Source organism: Ceratotherium simum, chromosome 10, assembly GCF_057802395.1.
Source record: "Ceratotherium simum simum isolate JZ-2026a chromosome 10, ASM5780239v1, whole genome shotgun sequence".
NCBI lineage: Eukaryota > Metazoa > Chordata > Mammalia > Perissodactyla > Rhinocerotidae > Ceratotherium > Ceratotherium simum.
This window is the reverse complement of record NC_141909.1, coordinates 57129017-57150681: the sequence shown is the minus strand read 5'-3', so window position 1 is coordinate 57150681 and position 21665 is coordinate 57129017. Positions and strand designations below refer to the sequence as shown.

General features: G+C 42.1%; 1 protein-coding gene across 3 annotated transcripts; it reads right to left on the bottom strand.

The window, feature by feature from the left end:
* Nucleotides 1-1567: 1567 nt before the first annotated feature.
* Nucleotides 1568-21539, bottom strand: SLC25A30 (solute carrier family 25 member 30). Of its 3 annotated transcripts, none has more exons than XM_087436043.1 (10): nt 21446-21539; nt 14335-14456; nt 13100-13247; nt 10076-10170; nt 9128-9213; nt 6842-6937; nt 6013-6137; nt 5022-5160; nt 3690-3770; nt 1568-2764 (listed from the first exon to the last, which is right to left on the bottom strand). In XM_087436043.1, the coding sequence occupies exons 2-10, from the start codon at nt 14396-14398 to the stop codon at nt 2723-2725; spliced, it is 876 nt and encodes a 291-aa protein (XP_087292169.1). In that variant the 5' UTR covers nt 14399-14456; nt 21446-21539; the 3' UTR covers nt 1568-2722. The 3 variants fall into 3 exon arrangements, with proteins under 3 accessions (XP_087292169.1, XP_087292170.1, XP_087292171.1); XM_087436044.1 differs by lacking the exon at nt 21446-21539 and adding an exon at nt 21298-21438; XM_087436045.1 differs by lacking the exon at nt 14335-14456 and having other exon boundaries at nt 21446-21483.
* Nucleotides 21540-21665: the final 126 nt, after the last annotated feature.

Genomic DNA, 21665 nt, shown 5'->3' with positions numbered 1-21665 from the left:
TGTGCAACTATGACATAGAACTATCCACTGGGGCTTTGGGGGAAAAAATAAATAAATAAATAAAATTATAAAGATTTATATTTATCTGAAATAACCACAATTATTTTTATTATATATTACTTCAGTTTATTAAATAATGAAACAAGGTTTATGCCACATATTCCAACAACGTTTAAAATATAAAGGCTTATGAAAAATTTATAGTCTTTATATAATATATACTATTTCTAACACATGAATAAATATGCACAACAGGAGCCATTTTTTATATCACAGATCAGCAACATTTAGCATCAATAATTACAGAACTCCACAAGCAAACAAAAAATTCCATTTTCTTCTTTTTGGTTATAAAAGCTCAAAATCCTTTTGCTATATTTAAGCTATATCCAAGGGGGGCGTGGGGACTTGTAGCCACACCCCTGAAAACAAGGGGACCGAGTCTCCCAAGTCCCTAAGTTCTTTCTTGGTTAGAAGCTTCAACAATTGCATTAACCCTTTCAGGAAGCAGAAAAAACAAAACAGGTTAGGATCCTGTTCTACAAGGTGTTTAATAAAGCTACACTGAAGAAATACTAAATTTTTGTCTCGAAAACTTGCTTAAGTTTCACAGTGAGGTTGGAATTTCTTTTCATCCCAGTATGAGCATGTACGTGATTTTAATAAATTGATACAATGAATATTGCCTGACATTTACTCTTTACATGGTCTTCAAGATGAACTTGCTTCTACTGTTTTAGAAATTATATGTACACTTAAAAATAAAATTTCTACATAAAAAAAGAGTGGTTCATAAGAAGTAATCCTTTAAACCTAAGGAACTCAAAAGGGAAAGCCTTTCTATAGAAAGCCCTTACCACATTAATGGAATGTTTTGGTAAGAAGAAAAAAATCTCTCAAGATATGGTTCAGTACCTGGAGTGAAGCCTGAACGAGCCTAGTCACATCTGAGGGGCCAGGGAGACCTAAACTCTCATCTTAGTTTTTAAGCAACTAACACCTACACGCCACTCCACCTCGCCTTCTTTCTTCCTTTCTCTTTTTAACGACTTTGTCTTAGCTCTTACTTTTGGAAATAAAATTCTGCTTCGCAAAATCTTTGTCAAAGTCAACATTAATAAAGAAGGCAAGGTGAAAGTGACTGGGAGTAAAATTGTCCAATCCCCAAGAAAACCCTGCGTTCCTTCTTTCTATTCTGCTTTAAAGGAGGAAGCAGCCCAGGGGCTAGTTGAGCTGGGAATGTGCCCGGCATATATGCAGAAGTGTCTGCCTGGGCGCCCCAATTAGTATGTATTGGATGTTGTTTTCCAAAGATAGAACTGAAGGTACTCAAGTAAATACATTCCCTTTCCTGGGGCTGTACTCTAGAAGTGCAAAGTTCTTGGGGCTCTCTGAGTCACTCTTTATTTTGAAAAGATGCAGATGAGAATGAACACGGAGAATGATTTATCCCATCTTTACAAGAAAAAAAGAAAGGGAGATATTATATACTTCTAATCAGAAACTAGATAAATAGATGCAGCATTAAAGAAATCATTTTTAGAATTTCAAGCAAGTATTTTCCATCTAAAGTAATTACGAAGTCCAAGATGGGAAATATTTTAACAAACATGACCTGAACTAAAGTAAAAACAGGGAAATCTGGAAAAATTGACTCTTCGATTCACTTGCAACATTTTGCTAAAGAAAACATAATAAAACCTTACCTTACACAGTGTTTTCTTTCACAAGGCCTATAACAAAGGGCTTCACTCGGGACTACAATGAGAAGCTCATGATAAGATGACTCTCTTCTGTACTGTTTATTCTGGGATGACAGCTGTATGACAGCATGATGTAAATACACCCACCCTACAAGTCAGGTAGTAGCAGCTACTGTTTTCTTCACTTGACCCTCAACATCAATAGCTGTTATTATTCCCATTTTACAGATTGGGAAATAACACTTTGCTAAAAATCATAGAGCAAATTACTAACATTACCTGAGAGAGAATCCGAGCTGCTTGAAACACCTCCCACCAACACGGACCCTGTCACCTTCCAAAACCAGCACATCATACCAACACGAATTCAGATGTTAATTTGTAACAATTCCTCACAAAGGTCAAGTCTTCAAAGGCTTAAAATCACTTATTATAAGTGAAAGATCCTGCCAAAATAGGAAATTATAAAGCAGTGCAATATTCCAGGGATCTATTTCCTGCACTGTTTATACCTGGGGTTGAAAAGTCCAGGTCTCCACGTGTGACATTTCTTCAGCTGACAAGAAGCAAAAGCCCCCAGGAGTTCAGGAACAATAATACCCTCTTGGAGGCTCTATTCCCTGGTTCCAATGAGCTTCTTTAGAGCACTCTGGTCTTTCCAGCTCTGAGCTGAGACTATCAGGTGCTACTCTCTCCTGAAGAAAACAGTACACAGTTCCTCAACTTCTTGCAAGTTTTCTTTAGCAAGAAACATGCATTACCTATGTTATCTTTGATGCTGAAGGGCACTTTAATGGTAGAGACTAGGGTTTGGATGTTACAGTTTATGCCATTAAACGTTTGATGCAGAGCGTCCGAAGCCAACGCACAGCAATCTGAACTAACCCAGTCTTCATCTGTTGCTCACACCTCAGAATCTGTCACGAGCCAAGCAGTGAGAAGCAGTGTGAAACACAGGAAACTTTACTGTTTCGGAAGTGAGCATTTTCTGAGCGCTGTCTCATGTGTGCCTTGACTTCTCACAAATCCAATTTCTTCAACTGCTCATAAGTCACAAAGAACTGCAGTTATCAGTTAAGGCTGACAAAGAAGATGCCATCTTAGCAACCCTGATGTATGAAAACAGACCCACAAAAAGCACGTCTACTAACAAATACGTCTGGGCAGACCACATGCCATGGACATGATTAAATATGAGGGGCTTCATCCTTAACTGGCCCAAAAGATCTCCCCATAAGCCTTCCCAAGGTCAGCTGAGATATACAAGTCCCCCAGCATCAGCTCCGATAGCCTCTTCTAAGATTATATCCACACCAACTAGCTTTTATGACTTTGCTTTGGTGGGAGGACTTTCCAGAACAGTAAGTTCTGTGAGAAAGACAGCATGCCCCGGGAAGCTCTCCTCAAGGGTTTCTGCTAGGCAGGCCTCCTGGTAGAGGGAGGTGCAGACAAAGAGAAATAAGAGGATGGTGAAAGCCAGTATTTCCTATTTTACAATCCTGCCCTTTCATGTCTAATAAACTGCCACTTCTTTCCTGCCTCCCACGTTGGCACATAGGAAATAGTGCTGATCAGCCAAATAATTCAGGAGCTAATTCCTGTTTATCCTTAGGCACTCTCTAAAATAAGGATTCGAGAACTCTGCTGCCAAACCACATCCTTCCCTGGTGGCCAGGGATATAAAATCCATCTTTGTCTTTCTCTGAAATCATAAATACTCTCAGCTTCTAGAGCAGAGTCTGAATAAAAATTTTTATTGATGTCACTACTTTTCAATAACACCATCATTAAACCAAGATTCATAGTGCCTAGCATAGAGACTTTATATTTCCTAAAAAAGAAACTGAATAGTTATTTCTTAGAATCAGAGGAACTCAAAAGAGTAAGAACCTACTTCTAAACTATAATTAATAACCTGATAGTTTATACAAACAATATCCTTTTAGCTACATCTTTTTTCAGATCTACTGCAACAGAAAAGGATACAATGATGTTCCAAGGACCAAGTCTCAACCAATTTGGCCAAAACCCTTTATATAGAGCAAAAAACCCTTCATTCTTCCATGTCTGTTATAAAGGAAAAAAATAAGAGTTAACTTTCAACTTTCCAATTATGTCAAATGCATTAATAACTAGTAGCCAGACTGAACTCATCTATTCTTCTTTAAAAGCTTCTGCATAGGTGAAGACTAAGGCTCCGTGCCAAACCACCCCACACACAAACCAAACAGCAGTTGAATGAGTAAGAAATTAGATTTAATTCCAACTACAATCTTTTGCTTCCAAGCCATTTGGGCTCATAAACAGGTTGGAAACAAAGAAGCAATGGTGGTCAAGATATCACTCAGAGCACCACTATTTCATAAGTTGTTGGATGGATAAAAATGATAAGTATCTTTGCTTCATTAAAGCAATACTTAAAGTCTAGGATGCACCAGCATCATGCTGGATAACAGGAACCACAAAACTGGTCCCTAATCTTTGACTGCTGGCAATCCAGTAGGGGAGACAGTCACAAACTTCTGTCCACTCGTGAACACTAGGCTTGATTATTTAAGCTGAGAACTACAGGAAGACTGATGTGTTGCCTTGAGAGAGATGTCTGAATGAAGGATATTCATTCCAGTTTGACTCAACAGGAAGGAGATATATTTTGGAAGGAGACACAGTTCTACTATAATCACAGAAAATATGACTATTTTCTCACTCACCACAGCAGAGCACAGATATAAAGAAATGAACTTTCAATTCTAAATATTCATCTAGATTTTGTATTTATAACAATCAACCCTGGTGTGGCAAAAACTGTGTACCATCTCAGGGCTTTCGAGCATTACTCATCTTAGTTTTAACAGCTCTCAAAATTTAGTTACCTCTTAGGTAAAAAATAAATAAATAAAATATAAATCTATTTGGGGACCGTTTCACTGATCGAAACAATCCACTAGAATGTTGAAGATTAAGTAACTTTGCTTATTTCATAATAGTATTCCTTGTTATTATTAATTAAACTAACAACAAGGGCTTACTACATTCTAGGCACTATGCTAATTGCTTTAAAGGCTTTATCTCACTTATTTTTACAATAACCCTATGATGTAGGTGCTATTATTGTCCCATTGTACTTATGAAGAAACCGAGGTATAAGGAATCTGTACCTTGACCAAAGATACACAATTACAAGCGACAGATCCACAGGTATGTTTTGCTCTAAACTCTGTGTCCTTAAATCCTAAGAAACTCTTCAAAGGGTAACATGGAAGCTAATGGGCTACGAAACGAATTCACAACTCCGTAAAGATGGAAATTCATTCTCACCTGTAACAAGCAATCCAGAGTACCTGTGTAGCCAGAGCAGCTTCCATCTCGAAGGACTCTCTGATTCATCATACGTGTTCTCACAACATCAACAGGGTTTGAGGCCAGGGCCCCGGCCAGACCACAGGTGAAGCTTGAGCTATGAAGAAGATACCATTGGAAAAACAAAAAGTTAGCCACTACTGAGCTGCAATCACCACTACCAAAGGCAGGAAACAGCCTCCTCCCCAACTATGTTCAAGTGATACGTAACAAGATGAAATGTATCAAGAATGAGGTTCACATTTAAGAGAGCTGCACAAACTCCTGAAACACCAGCACTGATTATACTGGCTGATAAATTCCAGCCACAGCTAAGACCACCTTTGAGGTTCTAGAACGTCAAAGAATCATAGAAACATGAAGGAACGTCCTCCAAAGATGGTCTATTGCATCTATTCACCTATAAGTGGGCATCAGAGTAATTTTAGCCATATCATAACCATGTTGTTCTTGGAGAACAGAGAAAAAGATCTCCCCACTGTAATGCCCACCAGGGGCTCAGGTTCTACTAAATTTTCAGTCTCACAAGACGACCACAGACCACACTTAGTATCAATTAACTCAGAGCAGAGTTCTCAGCTTCGGCACTACTAACATTTTGTACCGGATAATTCTTTGTCGTGGAGGTCTGTCCTGTGCACTGTAAGATGTTTAGTAGCATCCCTGGCCTCTACCTAGGAGATGCCAACAGTACTCTCCCTAGTCATAACAATCAGAACAGTCTCCAGAAATTGCCAAACATCCTCTGAGGGGCAAAAATTGCCCCTTAATGGATTAAACTCAGATACACTCATTTTCCTGGTTCACTTCTGTATTGTAATTTTTCAAATATGAGAATATAATACTTTTATAATGAACTTTCTTTAAATTTCTATAAGTATGCACCAAATTTCCACCCTAAACTCATGTATACCTAAAATATTAATTTTTTTAAAAATCCGAAACATACAGGAAGTGGGTACACACAGTGTCTCCCATCAGGCCCGAGAGAATCAGGTGCTTCTTGGTGAGGTCGTAGACCGGCAGCTCCACGCCAACAACAATAGCAGCCCTCTGAGCAGTAAGGGACACGCCCTGGCAAAAACATTAATAATAAAGATTCAGATCTCTCTCCATAGAACAAGCCTTGCAAATGTGCAAAGGTTCTACTCTACAAACTATGGCCAATTTTTATGTCTTCCTGCTGGTAGGCAGAAACGTAGTAACAGCGTAGAGAAGACCAGAGTGTAAGAAGTCAGAAGCTCCAAAGTCTAATTCTTATTCTGGCACTAACTGTATGACCTTGGCCAGACCTTGGCCAGGACAAGTCACCTCTCAGAGCCTCTGGTTTCCTTGTACATATTGAGAGGATCACACTGGATGACCTTTACTGATGAGTAACTAAAATACTAGGAAACAGCACTCCATACCAGTGTTTGCCTAATAACAACATAGTCGCCACTTATGAGCCATAAAACATACAGATCAAAAAATCCAATGTAGCTGTAACCACAAACTCCTTCTCCGCATAAGAATAAAAAAAAAAAGCAAAGGAACAAACAAAAAGTACTCCACCTTCGCAGAATCCCTTAGATATGAATTACTCAGAAAGTCTTTTAAAATCGTGACATGTTCCTTATATTTCCATTTTACAGATAAGGAAATTAAGGAAGAAGACATCTTGAAGGACAATCCATTATGCCATTGGGAGTAAATAAAATGATGGAAATAAGAAAAATAAATTCAAAAAAGGAAAAAAGGGAAGAACTAAGTCAGTTGGATCTGTTTTTCAAGCTTACCTTCCACAGTCCTCTCGTTCCCTCTTGTTGGTAAATGTTAATGAAGTTGCCTATCATTCCTCCTTGAATGGTGCTGCTCTGTGCTTGCATCCGTATCTAGGGATGATTTTAAAGACTAACATGAGCAGGAAACTAGCACACTTCTCCCCAAATGTAGACCTCTGAAAATCATTCCATCTGTTGTTTAATAATCATTAAGAGTAAAGGGGCCAGCCCGGTGGCGCAAGCGGTTAAGTGCACACGCTCCACTGCAGCGGCCCAGGGTTTACAGGTTCGGATCCCGGGCGTGCACCGACACACTGCTTGGCAAGCCATGCTGTGGCGGCGTCCCATATAAAGTGGAGGAAGATGGGCATGGATGTTAGCCCAGGGCCAGTCTTCCTCAACAAAAAAAGAGGAGGATTGGGCCGGCCCCAAGGCTTAGCGGTTAAGTGCACGCGCTCCGCTATCGGCGGCCCGGGTTCGGATTCTGGGCGCACACCAACACACTGCTTCTCTGGCCATGCTGAGGCCGCGTCCCACATACAGCAACTAGAAGGATGTGCAACTATGACATACAACTATCTACTGGGGCTTTGGGCGGGGGGGGCAGAAAGAGGAGGATTGGCAATAGATGTTAGCTCAGAGCCAGTCTTCCTCAGCAAAAAGAGGAGGATTAGCACGGATGTTAGCTCAGGGCTGATCATCCTCACAAAAAAAATAAATAAATAAAAAATAAAATAAAATAAAATGTCCTCAGTAGACTAAAAATTTATAAGGATTGGTTCTTAGGCACTTGGCATCGACAAAAAGCATCTAATAGAGTCTAGACAGTCCTGCATACAATAGCTCATGAGGTGTCAAAAGAAATTAATTTTTTTTAAATAGTCTTTTGAAAAAGAAAGAAAATGGCATATTTCCCTATAGGTTACTAAGTGGGAAAGAGAGAATATGATGGTAATTCTAAAGATTTAACATAACTAGTAAGAGTATCCAGTGTACTTGGCAGCACTAAGCATGGGCGAACGTATTTCTTAAATTATTTACTCCAAGCCACAATTATTTCCAACCAGCTGAACTAAAAGGTATGCAGGCGAGCTGGCCACGGGATGGCCACATGATGCCTGTCACAATCTGTTACACTTGAACTTACAAATGAACTTTACGGTGGCCATGGAATTCACATGACCAAGATTCCAACATAAAAATAACGTTTGATGTAGCTCTCTGCATTTTTAAGAAGGTAAAGAGATTTCTCACTAAAAAATTGGTACCTTATTTTGGTTTAGGGAGCAAACACATCACCTTGAACTTCTAAAGGGAACTGTTAATGCCACACTAACATGGAAAAATAAACCAAAACTCAAAAACTGCCTTTCCACAGCCCTGACATACATTTGAGAGATTAATAGGAGCAAGGATATTTTTCCCTGGCAATCTTACCCCAACATAGGGTAAATTTATGGCAAAAGCGTCTTGTATTTCTCTTCACTCGTGCTGTACCTTCACTGTGCATAACTGTAGTACACTCAACACACTGCTGCATAAAATGCTGATGCTCATCAGAATCTCTCATTAGACTGAAGGTTGAGGGCAGGGTCCTTGTCTTACTCATTTTTGGATTCTAAGCACCTAATACAGCAACTGGTACAAGGTGGAAGCACAGTGAATGCAGCTTAAATAAAGGGTGAAAAAGGAGAGGGAGGGAGGAAAAGGAATAACTTGAGAAGGTTCAAAAAGTAACTCATGCCTAATTTTTATTTTATTTAATTAGTTAGTCCTTGCCCTATTTCAAAAAGGATTTAAAGAGGCTGTTGTCCTGGGTATTGTCAACAAGGTCATCTAATGTGTTATGTCTAATTGTGGTAAGTAAATATTTTCATTAGTATTTCCTGAAATCAAATTAATGGATAACATAATGCATTCAGAAATGGTCATTAATGAGCAGCCTAGACTTGTGTAAAACGTGCAGCCCATCTATTTTTAATGAACCAATAAAACAAGGGAGATTTTCAATGAAAAAATGAAATTCAAATGCATCCAAGCCTACATTTTTTTTCCTGCTTAATCACCAAAACTTCCGAAATCACCAAAGTCTCCAAAATGAGCTCTACTTTTAAGCTCATCTGTATCAGTGGGAAATTCACCTAGTGGAGATTTATAAGTTAGAGTCTTGATGGTACTTAAATTATAAACAGATTCACATACGCATAGTGTATGCTATTCTGGCAGATTTTCATTATCTGAACATTGCCCTTAATAAGAAAATGCAGAGTGTGCCTATAAGATATAGATAGCACTGCTTACCTTCAAAACATCAGTTGGATTAGCAATGGTTGAGGATATGACTCCAGAGAGAATTCCACAGACCACATTTATCAGCAGGGTCTCATCTGCAAACAGAGATATATTATTTGACTTTTCACATATACAGAGTTCTTTATAAGTGTAACTCATATACATACCACTTGTTCATCTTAAGAGAATAAAGAAATTTATGCTTTATGAATCAAGTAATTTTAAAAGGATTGAGGATTTCGCTGGCTAAGGGGATTTTGCTTAGCAAAATTTCTTGATATCCAAAAAGGAATGTGAATTACCATGCACAGTTAGTAACTATCTACCAATTCCCTTTTGTGTGCTTCAATACAGACCACTGAAGCAATTAAGATGAGGTATATCTGGCAGGAGAATAAAAAAGATATACTCCTATGAGATACTGTTTTGAGAGTCTATGAGAAATGGAGATAAAGTTTTAAAGCACATCACACAGATTTAATCTGAAGTATACTGAAGCACTTCCAAAGCATCTTTGCTCCTGTTCACCCCCTCACGTGACAGTCCCACGGTGCTCGTCTCATTGTAAAAGGAGATAGAAAGTTCTATAGGTTAAAGCAAAGTCGCAGAATCAACCAGCAATCAATTATTAGAACTCAAGAGTTCTTAGTACTAAGAAATGTATTAACCGCTTTCCTGAAAAACAGGTGATAATCCCTATGATTTTAGAAAATTTTAAATTGCCTAGAACTATAACTTATGCTCTAGTCTAGACATTTTGGAGATGGAGACAACTCAGTAAAATGTTTGTAAGATTGTTCCTTTTAACTATTACTCCCCTAAATTCAGCTGATAACTGACTTGCTTTAAGCACAATTCAGTTAGACTTTATACCCAGAGTTCTCAGCAGGAGTAAAGACACAAATAACCTGAAGAAAATAGATCCAAAACCACTAGGAAAAAAGATTCCCCGCTCACCTTCTGGGCGTTCGACAAATAATCGCTTCAAGCTCTGGTAAGTGCCTATCTTGATGGTGCCATAGGAAGCCTGGCGTAGCATCGCAGGGGCAATCCTGTCACACCAATTACAAAGCGACGAAAAAATTCTTAAAATCCTCTAGAAGACCCCCACACAGAGATACAATCACATATCTGCCTTCCACAATCAAACTACATTAAAACAGATTTCTTAAAATGCAAAATCCAACAAAAATATAGGTGGGTTCAGCTAAATCCATGCAAATTATGAGCTCACTAAGTGGAAGCTCAGCCCCTCATGTCTATCCTCAACGAAAATGTAAGAGCACATGGAGTTCCATTTGCCCCTTCGTGTTCAGATGAAAGGGCTTTCCTTTCTCGATACAAAGCGCCTGGTGAAATCCGGCCTCTGTAAGCATCTATCATTCTTCCACTGTTGCTCTGGAGCTCACCTCCTACCTCCTGGGGGGCCCTGTTCCAGTTATTCCTTCTCCCTCTCGTCACCCTCTCTGACCCCAGAACCACCCTGTGGCATTTATACTGCCCAGCTGTTTTTGCACTTCCAACTTCCTTCTTGAATTGCAATCTGGCTTCACCCCACCCCCTCCATCAAAACTCTCCTCTCACCAAGGTGACCAACTGACATCTTTCTTGCTAAATTAAATGATGCTTTTCAATTAGTACCTTGTATAACCTCTCTGCAGTATTTGCTACTGTCCACCCTCTGTCCTACTTGCAGGTGTCTCCTCCCAGAGCTGCCAGAACATCACCCTCTCCCATTTCTTTTCTTTTCTCTGCAGCATCCTCTCTCTGTCCTCTGGGGTTGCCCAGGATTCCATCCTACGCTTTCTTCTCTCCTTGCTCCACACACTCCCTGGGTGAGCTCATCTGCTCCCATGGCTTCAACTACTGTTGAAGACTGATGACTACTAAATCCATGTTTTCAACACTGATCCAAAGATGCATTTCCAACTGCTTCCTAAATTTCTCAATTCACATGGCCTATACCCACCTCCAGATCAAGTGTCCCACAGTGAACTAATTATTTTCCCTCTCCAAGTGATCAGCTCTCCTCTTCTGTTTTCTAGACCAGGGAATGGAACTTCCATTTACACACTGGCCAAAACCAGAAATCAAGACATTAGTCTGGTCTGCTCCTCTCCCGCTACCCTCTCATATATTAGGTCCCATGATATGTCAATCCTATGCCTGAAATAGTTTTCTAGCCTGTCTTCTTTCTCCCCATCCCCAAGACAACACCTCAGGTCAGATCCTTATTGTCTCTGCTTCCTTCATGACAGCCTGCTTCCGGTGTTACCAGTCTCTAACTCTTTCTCCTCATGGCAAGCAGGCATCTTTTTACAATGGAAACCCAATCACGTTAGCCCCTCTACTCAAAACCCTTCAGTGGCTTCTGTCTGTCATAGGCATAGCAAACTCAAGTGCTTACAGGCACCAGGCAGATGCCATGACTGAGTGAAGCAGGTTGGGTCCAACTGCACACACGTGCACTACGTGAGTGGCAGAGGTTTTGGTAAACCAAAGAAAGCATCCTTAACACCAGTTACTATTATCACAAGTGAAAGAATGTGGGTCCAGATGTTCATTTTTCTTAAGATAGAATCCCAGGTTTTTATGCACAATTTCTCATATTCAAAATATTAGCTCAATTGAAAAACAAAAACCTTTGGGGACTGGTGGCTGGAAGGGCTGTGAGGCACCCATTTGGGACCTATGGTATACTGGAGAAAACCAAGATGCTCAGCATGGCCTGACATTGTCTGTGTCCTGACCCCTTATTACTGCTCAACTCCATCTCTGGCAACTCACCAACGCCCATGCTATATCCATGCTGAAGTACTTGCGGTTCCCAGAATGTACCATGCTTTCTTGCACACACTACTGGCTCTGCGTGAATACGGTTCCTCTCCAACTTCACTTGGCTAACTCGTCTTGGTCCTTCAAGATCAGATCCAGTGCCTCTGGATTGAACAGGTTTCCTGAAAACCCACCTCCTCTTCTGACCCCCCCGTCTGGGATTGATGCCCTGCCTCTACCAGATTCTAGTACCTACCAGACCCCATTGTAATCCCGTTTACACATCTGCAGCCCCCACTAGACCACAGCTCCCTCAAGACAGGGCTGCTGATCCCCATCCTCCCAGATCCATCCTCACCCTTCTCTGTCCTGCTCTGTGCCCCGAGAAGCTGGTGCCTATGGACGACACCACCCAGGCTCCCCTGCCAACTGACTTCTGGGTGGATTCAGCCAGTAGAAGATGGGAGGGAGGAGAAAGAAGCAGAGGTATTCTTCCTCTCCCTGGGCGCTACCAAAGCATCCCTCAACAGCTACTGTTTGCTCCTTTAGGCTCAGCCCTAGGAGGCTCTGCTAACACCATTCCTGCCCTTGCCTCTTTGATCCTGGGGTTGGTAACAATTTCTCACTTTGCTAGTTTCTAGGTACCTCAATAGCCTCCATTTGTTCCCTTAACCCATGAGCAGCTCCTTCATTAAAGTTTCTCACTGAAACCACCCGAATGAATTCCGGTTCCTGCAGGGACTGACTGACACAGGCAGGGCCTTGTCTCGTTCACTTTTCTATCCACCGCCTACACCACACTGTACATTGAGTGTTGGAGGAAAGAAAAGCAGTTCATGCAACTCTTACCCATGGAGAATACTCGTATCATTTTTCACTATGGCAAAAAACGCGGTAATTTAGAATAGCCAAGTGGAAGGGCTATTTTCAGAGTGAAATACTGAATTAAAGAATTTTTTAAAAACAAACATAATTTCTGTATTATTATCCATACTCGAATATAATAAAAACACAGTTTACTACAACATTCACTACATACAATACATAAATAAATAAAATAAAAGAGTTGAAATGAAAAATCTACTATGCTACTTGCTCTTTTCAAATATACCTGAAACTTCTACTTTTTTTCTATGAAGTCTTAGTCTTAAGTCTACTCATCTGAAAGGTCAACGGTGAAATATACACACACAAAGGTCTCCTTACCCGGAGTACAGCGCTTTCAGCCCTTCCTCTCGGCCTATCCTCACTAAAGCATGCAACATGCCTCGATACCGAATTTCTTTAAAGTTGGCATCATTCTTCTGACCTTGAATCTGGAGCCGTGTCTTGGTTAAATCAATTGGAAATGTACCTTAAAATTGTAAAGAAGAAAATATTTCACTTAATAAAAAGAAATTCCACTAAATAAAGGATACACAATGGTATATTACTGAGGAAACATTCACACTATCATGTAAACTAAGAAATAGAATTAAGAAATGGCAGATACTTTGCCATCTTTTTTCTATTTAAAAAAAACAGGAACCAAAATATTAAAGAAAAATGCATAAATGTATTTTCCTTTCTTCACATTTTTATTTATGTCCCATCTTATTCTACATAGGATTTGAGGAGGCTGCACTGCTGTAGAAAATAGATACATAGAATAATGTACACAAACAGGAAATCCATTTTAAAATATGTTACTATTCTTTACATACATGAAGGCTAAAATTGGGCTCAATATGAATGAAAAGAGGTAAAAGTTCATTTTCTAAGAGTCTCTCATTTTGCGTCTAAAACTAAATCTGTGAATGCAGGTAAAAATGCTTAATACAGTACCTAACACACAGTCCACTCAAATAGATAACACCATACTCAGTAAACTCTACTCCTTGTGTCAATGGGAAAGCCCATCTGCACAGAGAAGCTATGAGGGCAGATGAGTGGGTGGTTAATGCACCTCAACCCCTCGGCCCTGGTCCAAACTGGCTCCTCAGGGGCAGCCTCTGTGCCAGGACAGCAGAGACCGAGCCCTGGAAGCAAACGAGGTGTCCAGCCCAGCTCCCGGCAGCTGCTCAGTATCAGTCCAATCTGGCTCAGGGAAGACCTTTGAGCTCCTCAAAACCCTTTACAGCCAAACGCGTTAACAGTGGCAAAGTGGGGAAAAGGACAACAAAAATAGGGACAGACGTAATCCAAAAATGATTCATGAAACTTCCGGTTGTTCAACTGCTTCAACTTTCTCCCCACTAAACTTTGACCCCTAACTGCTAATAAGTAGCAAACATGACCACGTTGTCTTCAAAGCATACCAACAGAAGAGGGAAGTTCTAAATTCTGATACTAACATTCCATAATCTCCCACTCCGTGCTTGAGCTACATTCACATCAAACACCAAATCCTGACGCCACCACAGGCAGCAGGCAAACTGACCCTAGCACGCTGGGCTCCTTACCACACTCTGCCGTGACGGAGGCCAGCCCCCCATACACAAAGGGCTTCCAGTTGAGGGCCGACATCCTGGCCGCTGTCCCTGCTCCTTTGATTCACAGAAACATAGCCTCCAACAGGGTTTTCCTGCACACAAAAAGGAAGATGTTTCAAAGTTGTAATTTTCTCACAGAGGCAGTTTCTTCTTTAAACTTGAGTTTGATTTGGAGAGTGCCATGAGATGCTATCACTGAAACCCTCCTGCAGCAATTCCCAAGGGGAGCCTTGCCTTAATAAAGCAAAGCACTCCTATCCACTAAACCCCAAATTAGCAACTACTCTTCTCACTTTATCAGTTGCCTTAACTCTCATTCAGGCCTTAAATCATCCAATATACTGATTCCTTGACGTGTGCGTATGTATTCAGTGTAGCACAATGGAGGCTATTCCCTGGGTAGTCTATTTTATATCTGTTCTTCACTAGATAAATATTTGCTATTTGTTCACCATTGTCTTAGTGAGTCCCTCCCGGGAGGCACTGGAATCCCTCAGGTGCTCTGGAGTAGAAAAATGTTGCAACCCAGCATCACAAGGTAAAATGACAATTACTTAAAATTACCAAAATACACTTCTAGTTTACACTCTATAAATGTTAACTCTCTTCTCTTACCCATACTATGTTAACAGCTGGGAGGCAGCTTGGTAGGAATGAAAGAGGCAGACTCGGGTCAGAGCCACACCACTTCCTTCCTAGGGAAGCTCCTGTTAACCTCTAGGTTTTTTCATCATCATCATCACCATCATCACCATCACCATCATCATCATCATCATCACCACCACCATCACCATCACAGCAGTCAATACATCCAATTAGGGGTAGAGCCCATACTTTTATTAACTAAGCTAAAGAAGACGCCTAGCTTTTAGGCCTATTGTAAGGATTAAATATATACGTTAAGACTAATACAAAAAAGACACTCAACAACTGTTGCCTTCCATCCTCCTTTCCCTTAATAGGTCTTCGGGCACTGTGACATATATTCACATGCCTGCCACAGCCAGGTCCCCCACATTCATTATATGTTCTGCAGTTTTACACAACTTCAGCTGGTAAATCTGGCCTCATGTCCATTAACAGGAAACACACGCAAATTAACACTTTTGTGTATATACTAACAGCTACAATTATTGTTGGTTTAAAGTAAAATTTCTAATTTATTATAATCATTACTGGCAAGCGATATGCCCAATGATTTTACTTTGCATGTTTTAGGAGTTTCCCAAGTCTACAGTTCCCAAGAACGTCAGTTCTCAATAAGGCTAACGGGCTTGTCCAAACTGAGAGAAAACACAAGGAACCCAAAGGGGACCCTAAAGAGACCTACCCATAGCTACTGCTCGTTTATGGACGTTAACCAAACTCAGGGTGGTCACAAGTGAACAGGGTAGAAGGCTCCGAAAGCCTTCCAGCTCTGACGTGCTAATATAAGTGAGCCATGGAGGGGTGGGTGCTGGCCCACTAAGCCAGGCAAGGGACGGGCTTTGTCACGGCACTGCAGAGAACTGCCACCTGAGGTGAGGTGGTCAAAATGAGCCCATTCTCCCTAGAAGGGGAACCTTGGCCACTGGGGTCCCACTCTTGCCTGCAGGAACCTGTGGGTACAGACAATGGCAGGCTACCCCACCCTCACACCAAGGCCCCCTCTGTCCTCCAGATAGGCATCCATCTGAGGCCAGGCTGGTCAGCGGCCCCCCACAGAGGCTCTCCAGCTCATCTTGCTCCTCCTCTCCACCCTGCTGCAACCGCCAAGCACCAGCCCGATCACCTGGCATCTAGACCAAGGGCGTTCATAATTGGCCTCCCTGCTCTCATCTTCTCCACGCCCAAACCATCCCACCCACGGACATAATTAGGTCACACATACACACCCCTGCCCTGCAAAGTCCTCTGTGTCTCCCCATCACCCAGAACAAAGTTCACAAGAGGCCCTTCAGGAATCACTGTTAACGGTGGGATAGGGATAGTAGGGTGATGCAGGAAGATCCCCAGATGGTTCAGAGATGCACACTAGCATATTTAAGGGGTCTGGAATTTGCTTTAAAACAGTCCAGCAAAAGGGAGAGGGAGCAAGGCAGGGGAGAAAGCTGAAGCGTACAGGGTAAACTCTTGATAATTGTTGAATATGGTGATGGTATATGGGGTACATTGTATTTTCCTCTCTGCTTTGTATATCTGAACTATTTCATATTAAGAATGATTAAATGCTGGAGCTGGCCCGGTGGCGCAAGCGGTTAAGTGCGCGCGCTCTGGTGCGGCGGCCCGGGGTTCGCCGGTTCGGATCCTAGGCGTGCACCGACGCACTGCTTGTCAAACCACGCTGTGGCGGCGTCCCATATAAAGTGGAGGAAGATGGGCACGGATGTTAGCCCAGGGCCAGTCTTCCTCAGCAAAAAGAGAAGGATTGGCAGATGTTAGCTCAGGGCTGATCTTCCTCACAAAAAAAAAAAAAAAATTTTAAAAATAAAAAGCTGTTTAAAAAAAATATATGATTAAATGCTTTTTAAAGCAAATAAAAAGGCCACTGGGGAGAAAACAAAAAGAAGGCTCCCTAAGCGTGGAATTTGAAAATCATGTTTTATGCATTTCAGTACCAAGAACAACCCTGCCCCCCAAAACTCAGCTCCCTTTTATCCTTGAAAACATTTAATAATCTCCATACTTAACTAATTCTTAGCCTTACTAAATTCATAACTAATATAATGACTAATACTATAAGTTATAGAGTATAAGAACACACTAAAGGGGCCGGCCCACTGGCATAGCGGTTAAGTTTGCACGTTCCACTTAGGCAGCCCAGGGATCGCTGGTTTGGATCCTGGGCACAGACCTACTCACTGCTCATCAAGCCATGCTGAGGCAGCATCCCATATAGAAGAGCTACAACTCTACAACTATGATACACAACTATGTACTGGGGCTTTGGGGAGTAAAAAAGAAAAAAAAAGGGGGGAAGATTGGCAATAGATGTTAGCGCAGGGCCAATCTCCCTCAAAAAAAAAAAAAAAAAAAACACACTAAAATAAATCCAGTAATTCGTCTCCTGTCCAGTAGTACCTTCCTCAACCTATTCTTAGATTTTGCTGAAGCCAAGTTAAAAAACAAAACAATAACTACATAACAATGGTCTGTGGAGTGCTGGTAACTTACTGTTATAAAGAGTGTCCGACATAAATGATTTCAGGGGATCAACTGAGTAACAAGTTTGGGTCAGGAGGGCAGAGAAACAGACTAGGAAACCCAGTCCCAGGAAGGGGCCTTGCCCAAGGCACCTGGCTGATGGGGGCAGAACTGGGCCTCCAACCCCAAATGTTCTGCTTAAAGTGCAGTGTTCTTTCTGCTACCTCCTGAGGCTGCACACTACAAGCATAAAGGAGTGAGGCCGTTTTAATTACAGAGAAAATATTACTAAGCAGCTTCAAAAAGGTACTACTTATAAGATACTTCTTTATAAACAAAACGTGCTTAATTTAAGAGAAATGTCTTCAGAGAAAATATAATATTCAGAAGGTAGTCAATCTAAACAGCGATAATTTATTTTTCCAACACATAGTATACAAAAAGAGTGTTCATGAGTTTTTTCCCCCAGAGTTTTTTACTAAGGTGATATTCACATACTATAAAATAAGTCATTTTAGAGAACAACTCAGTGGCACTTAATACATTCACAATGCTGTGCAACCACCACCTCTATCTAGTTCCAAAATATTTGATTACCCCAAAAGGAAACTTTTAAGCAATTACTCCCCATCCCCCATCCCCAGCCTCCATATGATTAATTTTTTGGCTGTGATACTATATACGCATCAAACATCTGCGTGGAACATAGGACTCCTTATTAGCAGTTCCTAACCTGGCTGCAGATCTTAGTAGAGACACCAGCGCCCACCTACTGAATGAGGATCTCGGGGCCATCCAGGGCATCTGTGTTGTTACTGAAAATCAGTGAGTTAAATAGATGATGGCCCATTCATGCCTTGAAATACTGATCAATTAAATTCCCATTTTAGGTAGTTAATTCTCAATGACGATATTATAGTTGATTCTTCCCTTTATTCATCATATTTAGTAGTGACTTTTTCCTCCATATATATATATACACAGACACACACACAGACACACACACACACACACACACACACACACACACACAAGATATCCTCCAAAATGTCAGCAAAACTTTATGGGAAATGGGATTATAACTTTTGATCTCTAATTTAAAAACAACAGGAAACAGGGCCGGCCCAGTGGCAACGCGGTTAAGTGCTCGAGCTCTGCTTCGGCGGCCCGGGGTTCGCAGGTTCGGATCCCAGGCGCGGACTAACGCACTGCTTGTCAAGCCATGCTGTGGCGGCGTCCCACATAAAGTAGAGGAAGATAAGCATGGATGTTAGCCCAGGGCCCATCTTCCTCAGCAAAAAGAGGTGGATTGGCATTGGATGTTACCTCAGGGCTAATCTTCCTCACACACACAAAAAAAAACACGAAACATTTTTTAAAGACTATATTGTCATATGACCTCATGCCATCACTGATTAACTTTCTGGTTTCCTGCCACTACTTTTATTTGCTTTGCTAGTTTAGTTTTAAAGAGATTTGGCTACTTGTTCTTTTGTTGGTTTTGATACTAAGTCGTTAGTTAGTTAGATTAAAACCCAGAGGTTCTGGGTTTTACGCATATGTAAATACTCAACTAGAGCTCAAAACGGCTATGGAATTGCCTCCCCGTGGTTTTGAATCATATGGATGGAGCACACACCCACTAGTTCCCATTCAGATGTACCACCGCAATAAACTTACCTTCCACAAATGAGTGCTCCCTCCTGTGTCCCTGGTGAAACTCTAAGAAAGTACTTTCTATTCAATTATAATTTTTAAAAGTTAGCTAGGAAATGGGTAAAAGTAACTTTTAGGCTCTTCTCTCTTCCTTTCCAAATGCTAGGACCAGATCCCTGAGCAGTTAAGACTACCGCACCTTCCCATGTTAACATTTGCTGAGTCAAAGAAAGAATAATTTGGCTTAAAATAACAACCCGAGAGCATGAGCAGTTGGTCAAACATCCAAACAAGAAAAGGTTCTAGCTAAGACTGGAATAGAGACATTATGTCCAGTAAGCTGGACTGGCCACAGCAAGCTGTGACAGGGCTTCAGCTATCTTAGGCTGAAATCTCTGTTCAGTAAACTGAACCATTTCTTTGTTTCCGAGCTCTCTTTGAAGGAGTTCTCACATACATTCCTTAACTTCCTAGCACAATTTTTTGGAAATATCCTAATTCTAGTGAATTGCCAAGACTGACAAGCCAACAGTGAGGGAGACTGATGTCCTTAGCAATCATTAATGTTTGGGCAGCATCCCAGCGGGATATCCAGATAAGGGATTTCGATTTTGCAAAACTTCCAGTGTCAGGCATAGCAGTGGCTGTCAACCATTCTCGACTTTGCACGCCTCTTTAGGCCATATCCTCTAGCCAGACAAAAACCCAGTGACCTCGTCTCTTTGCTGCATTAGGAACACGATATTAACAACAACTGTCATTATTACATATCTGATATGTCAGGCATTGTGGAGTGGTTTCCACATAAAGGATTTTATTTAATCCACACAACCCTATAAAATAGGAATCATTATCCACATTTCACAATTGAAGAAAGACAGCCTCAGAGAGGAAAAGGGACTTTCCCTAGTCACACAGCTACGAAGTACTCAAACTAAGGTATGCGTGATCTTTCATCCATGTATTACAAAGCCAAATGCTCTTTTCCAAAGGCTGTTAAATAAAATTGGCGGATGGGAGGGTAGGGAATTCTACATATTCACAATAAATGTAGGATTTTCCTGCAGGGGAAATACAAAACTTTACTAAAAAAAGTGTTTCCTGAGTGGAAATGTCTATACGAATTAAGAGTTCCAAAGGATTCTCCCTACACTTAAGATATATGCTAAATTATCTATCCTCTCTACCGCATTTTCTCTTTCTCAGCACTTTTCCCCTCACCTCATTTGTACAGCCGCAAAGAGAGGTAATTAAATACAGTAATTGCTGCTGGAACTTCTGAAAGCTTTCCAAGTTTCTTATATAATTAATTCTGGATAAATTCTTTCAGTTTTACTTGTGTTCCCTTTTCAGTCTGCAGTCTTAAACTGTAATCACTGCCTCTAAACTTCTGTAGGCTCATAAAGCTTTGTTCCGGCATGTTTGTTTCCCTTTCATTTCCCATGCTTTTTAAGGTACACGGTGGAGAATAAGCTCATCACAGACTTACAAAACGCGGGATTTAAAAAGGAATCTCAGAAATCATATCTCAAGTCATATAAATTAACTGAGCCCCTGGTCACAAACTTGGCAGGGGCAAAGCCAAGACCAGAATTCATGCCTTTCAACTTTTCTCACTACATGAGGAGGATGAATCCAGACTCTGCAGAGCAGTCCCGACATTGTTTTCCTATTCTTGCGCAATAGCAATACTGATCATTGCAACCGCTTTACATAAAATTACTTACACCTAGAAGGACGCTAAAATCCAGAGCTACATTAACTACATTAACTTTCCGGGCAAATTAATTCGATCCGTCCTTGCAAACGTGAGCCTATCTGGTGTGTTCTAGGAGCAATTCAAAGTACAGCGTGCCCTTTCCCAGAGTATGGAGCTCGCCGGCACCCGGGCTGCACACTCTGAATGAACCACGAGTGGGAAGGATGCAGAGGCCGGCGAAACACACAGCGGGGGCAAGGGCGCACACTTCGAGGTGCAGACGGGCCTCACATGGACGTCAGTGACGCTGGAACAGCAAGCACCCCACAACGCCAAGCGAAGAGGGCCGGAGCCGGCGCTCCTGCGGAACCGGCCCGACCCCAGGAAGCGGCAGCCGGCACAGCGGGGCCCACCCCCGGAACCGCGCCCCACCGAGCCCGGCCCTGCATGCGAACCTGAGAGCAGCGGCAGCCCGTGAGCACGCCCGGCCGCGTCGGGGCTCTCCGGGACCGCGGCCCCAGCCACAGTCTCAGCCCCCGGCCGCGCCGCCGCGGAGAAACGGGGGGCGGGGCGGAGGAGGGGCGATCCGGAGCAGGCGCTTACCCGAAGACGGAGGCGGCAGCGGCCCTGCACCCCCGCCTACCCAGGCTCTGCGGCGGCCAGAGCCCGCGGCCAGCCAAGAGCTGGAGAAAAGGCCGCCAAACGCCGGGGGCAGCCCAGGAGCCCGCGCGCAGCCCCGCCCCGGCCCCGCCCCGCGAGGCCCCCCTCCCTCTGCCTCGGCTTCCATTGGCTGCTCCCGGTTCTGGCCCCGCCCAGGCCCTGC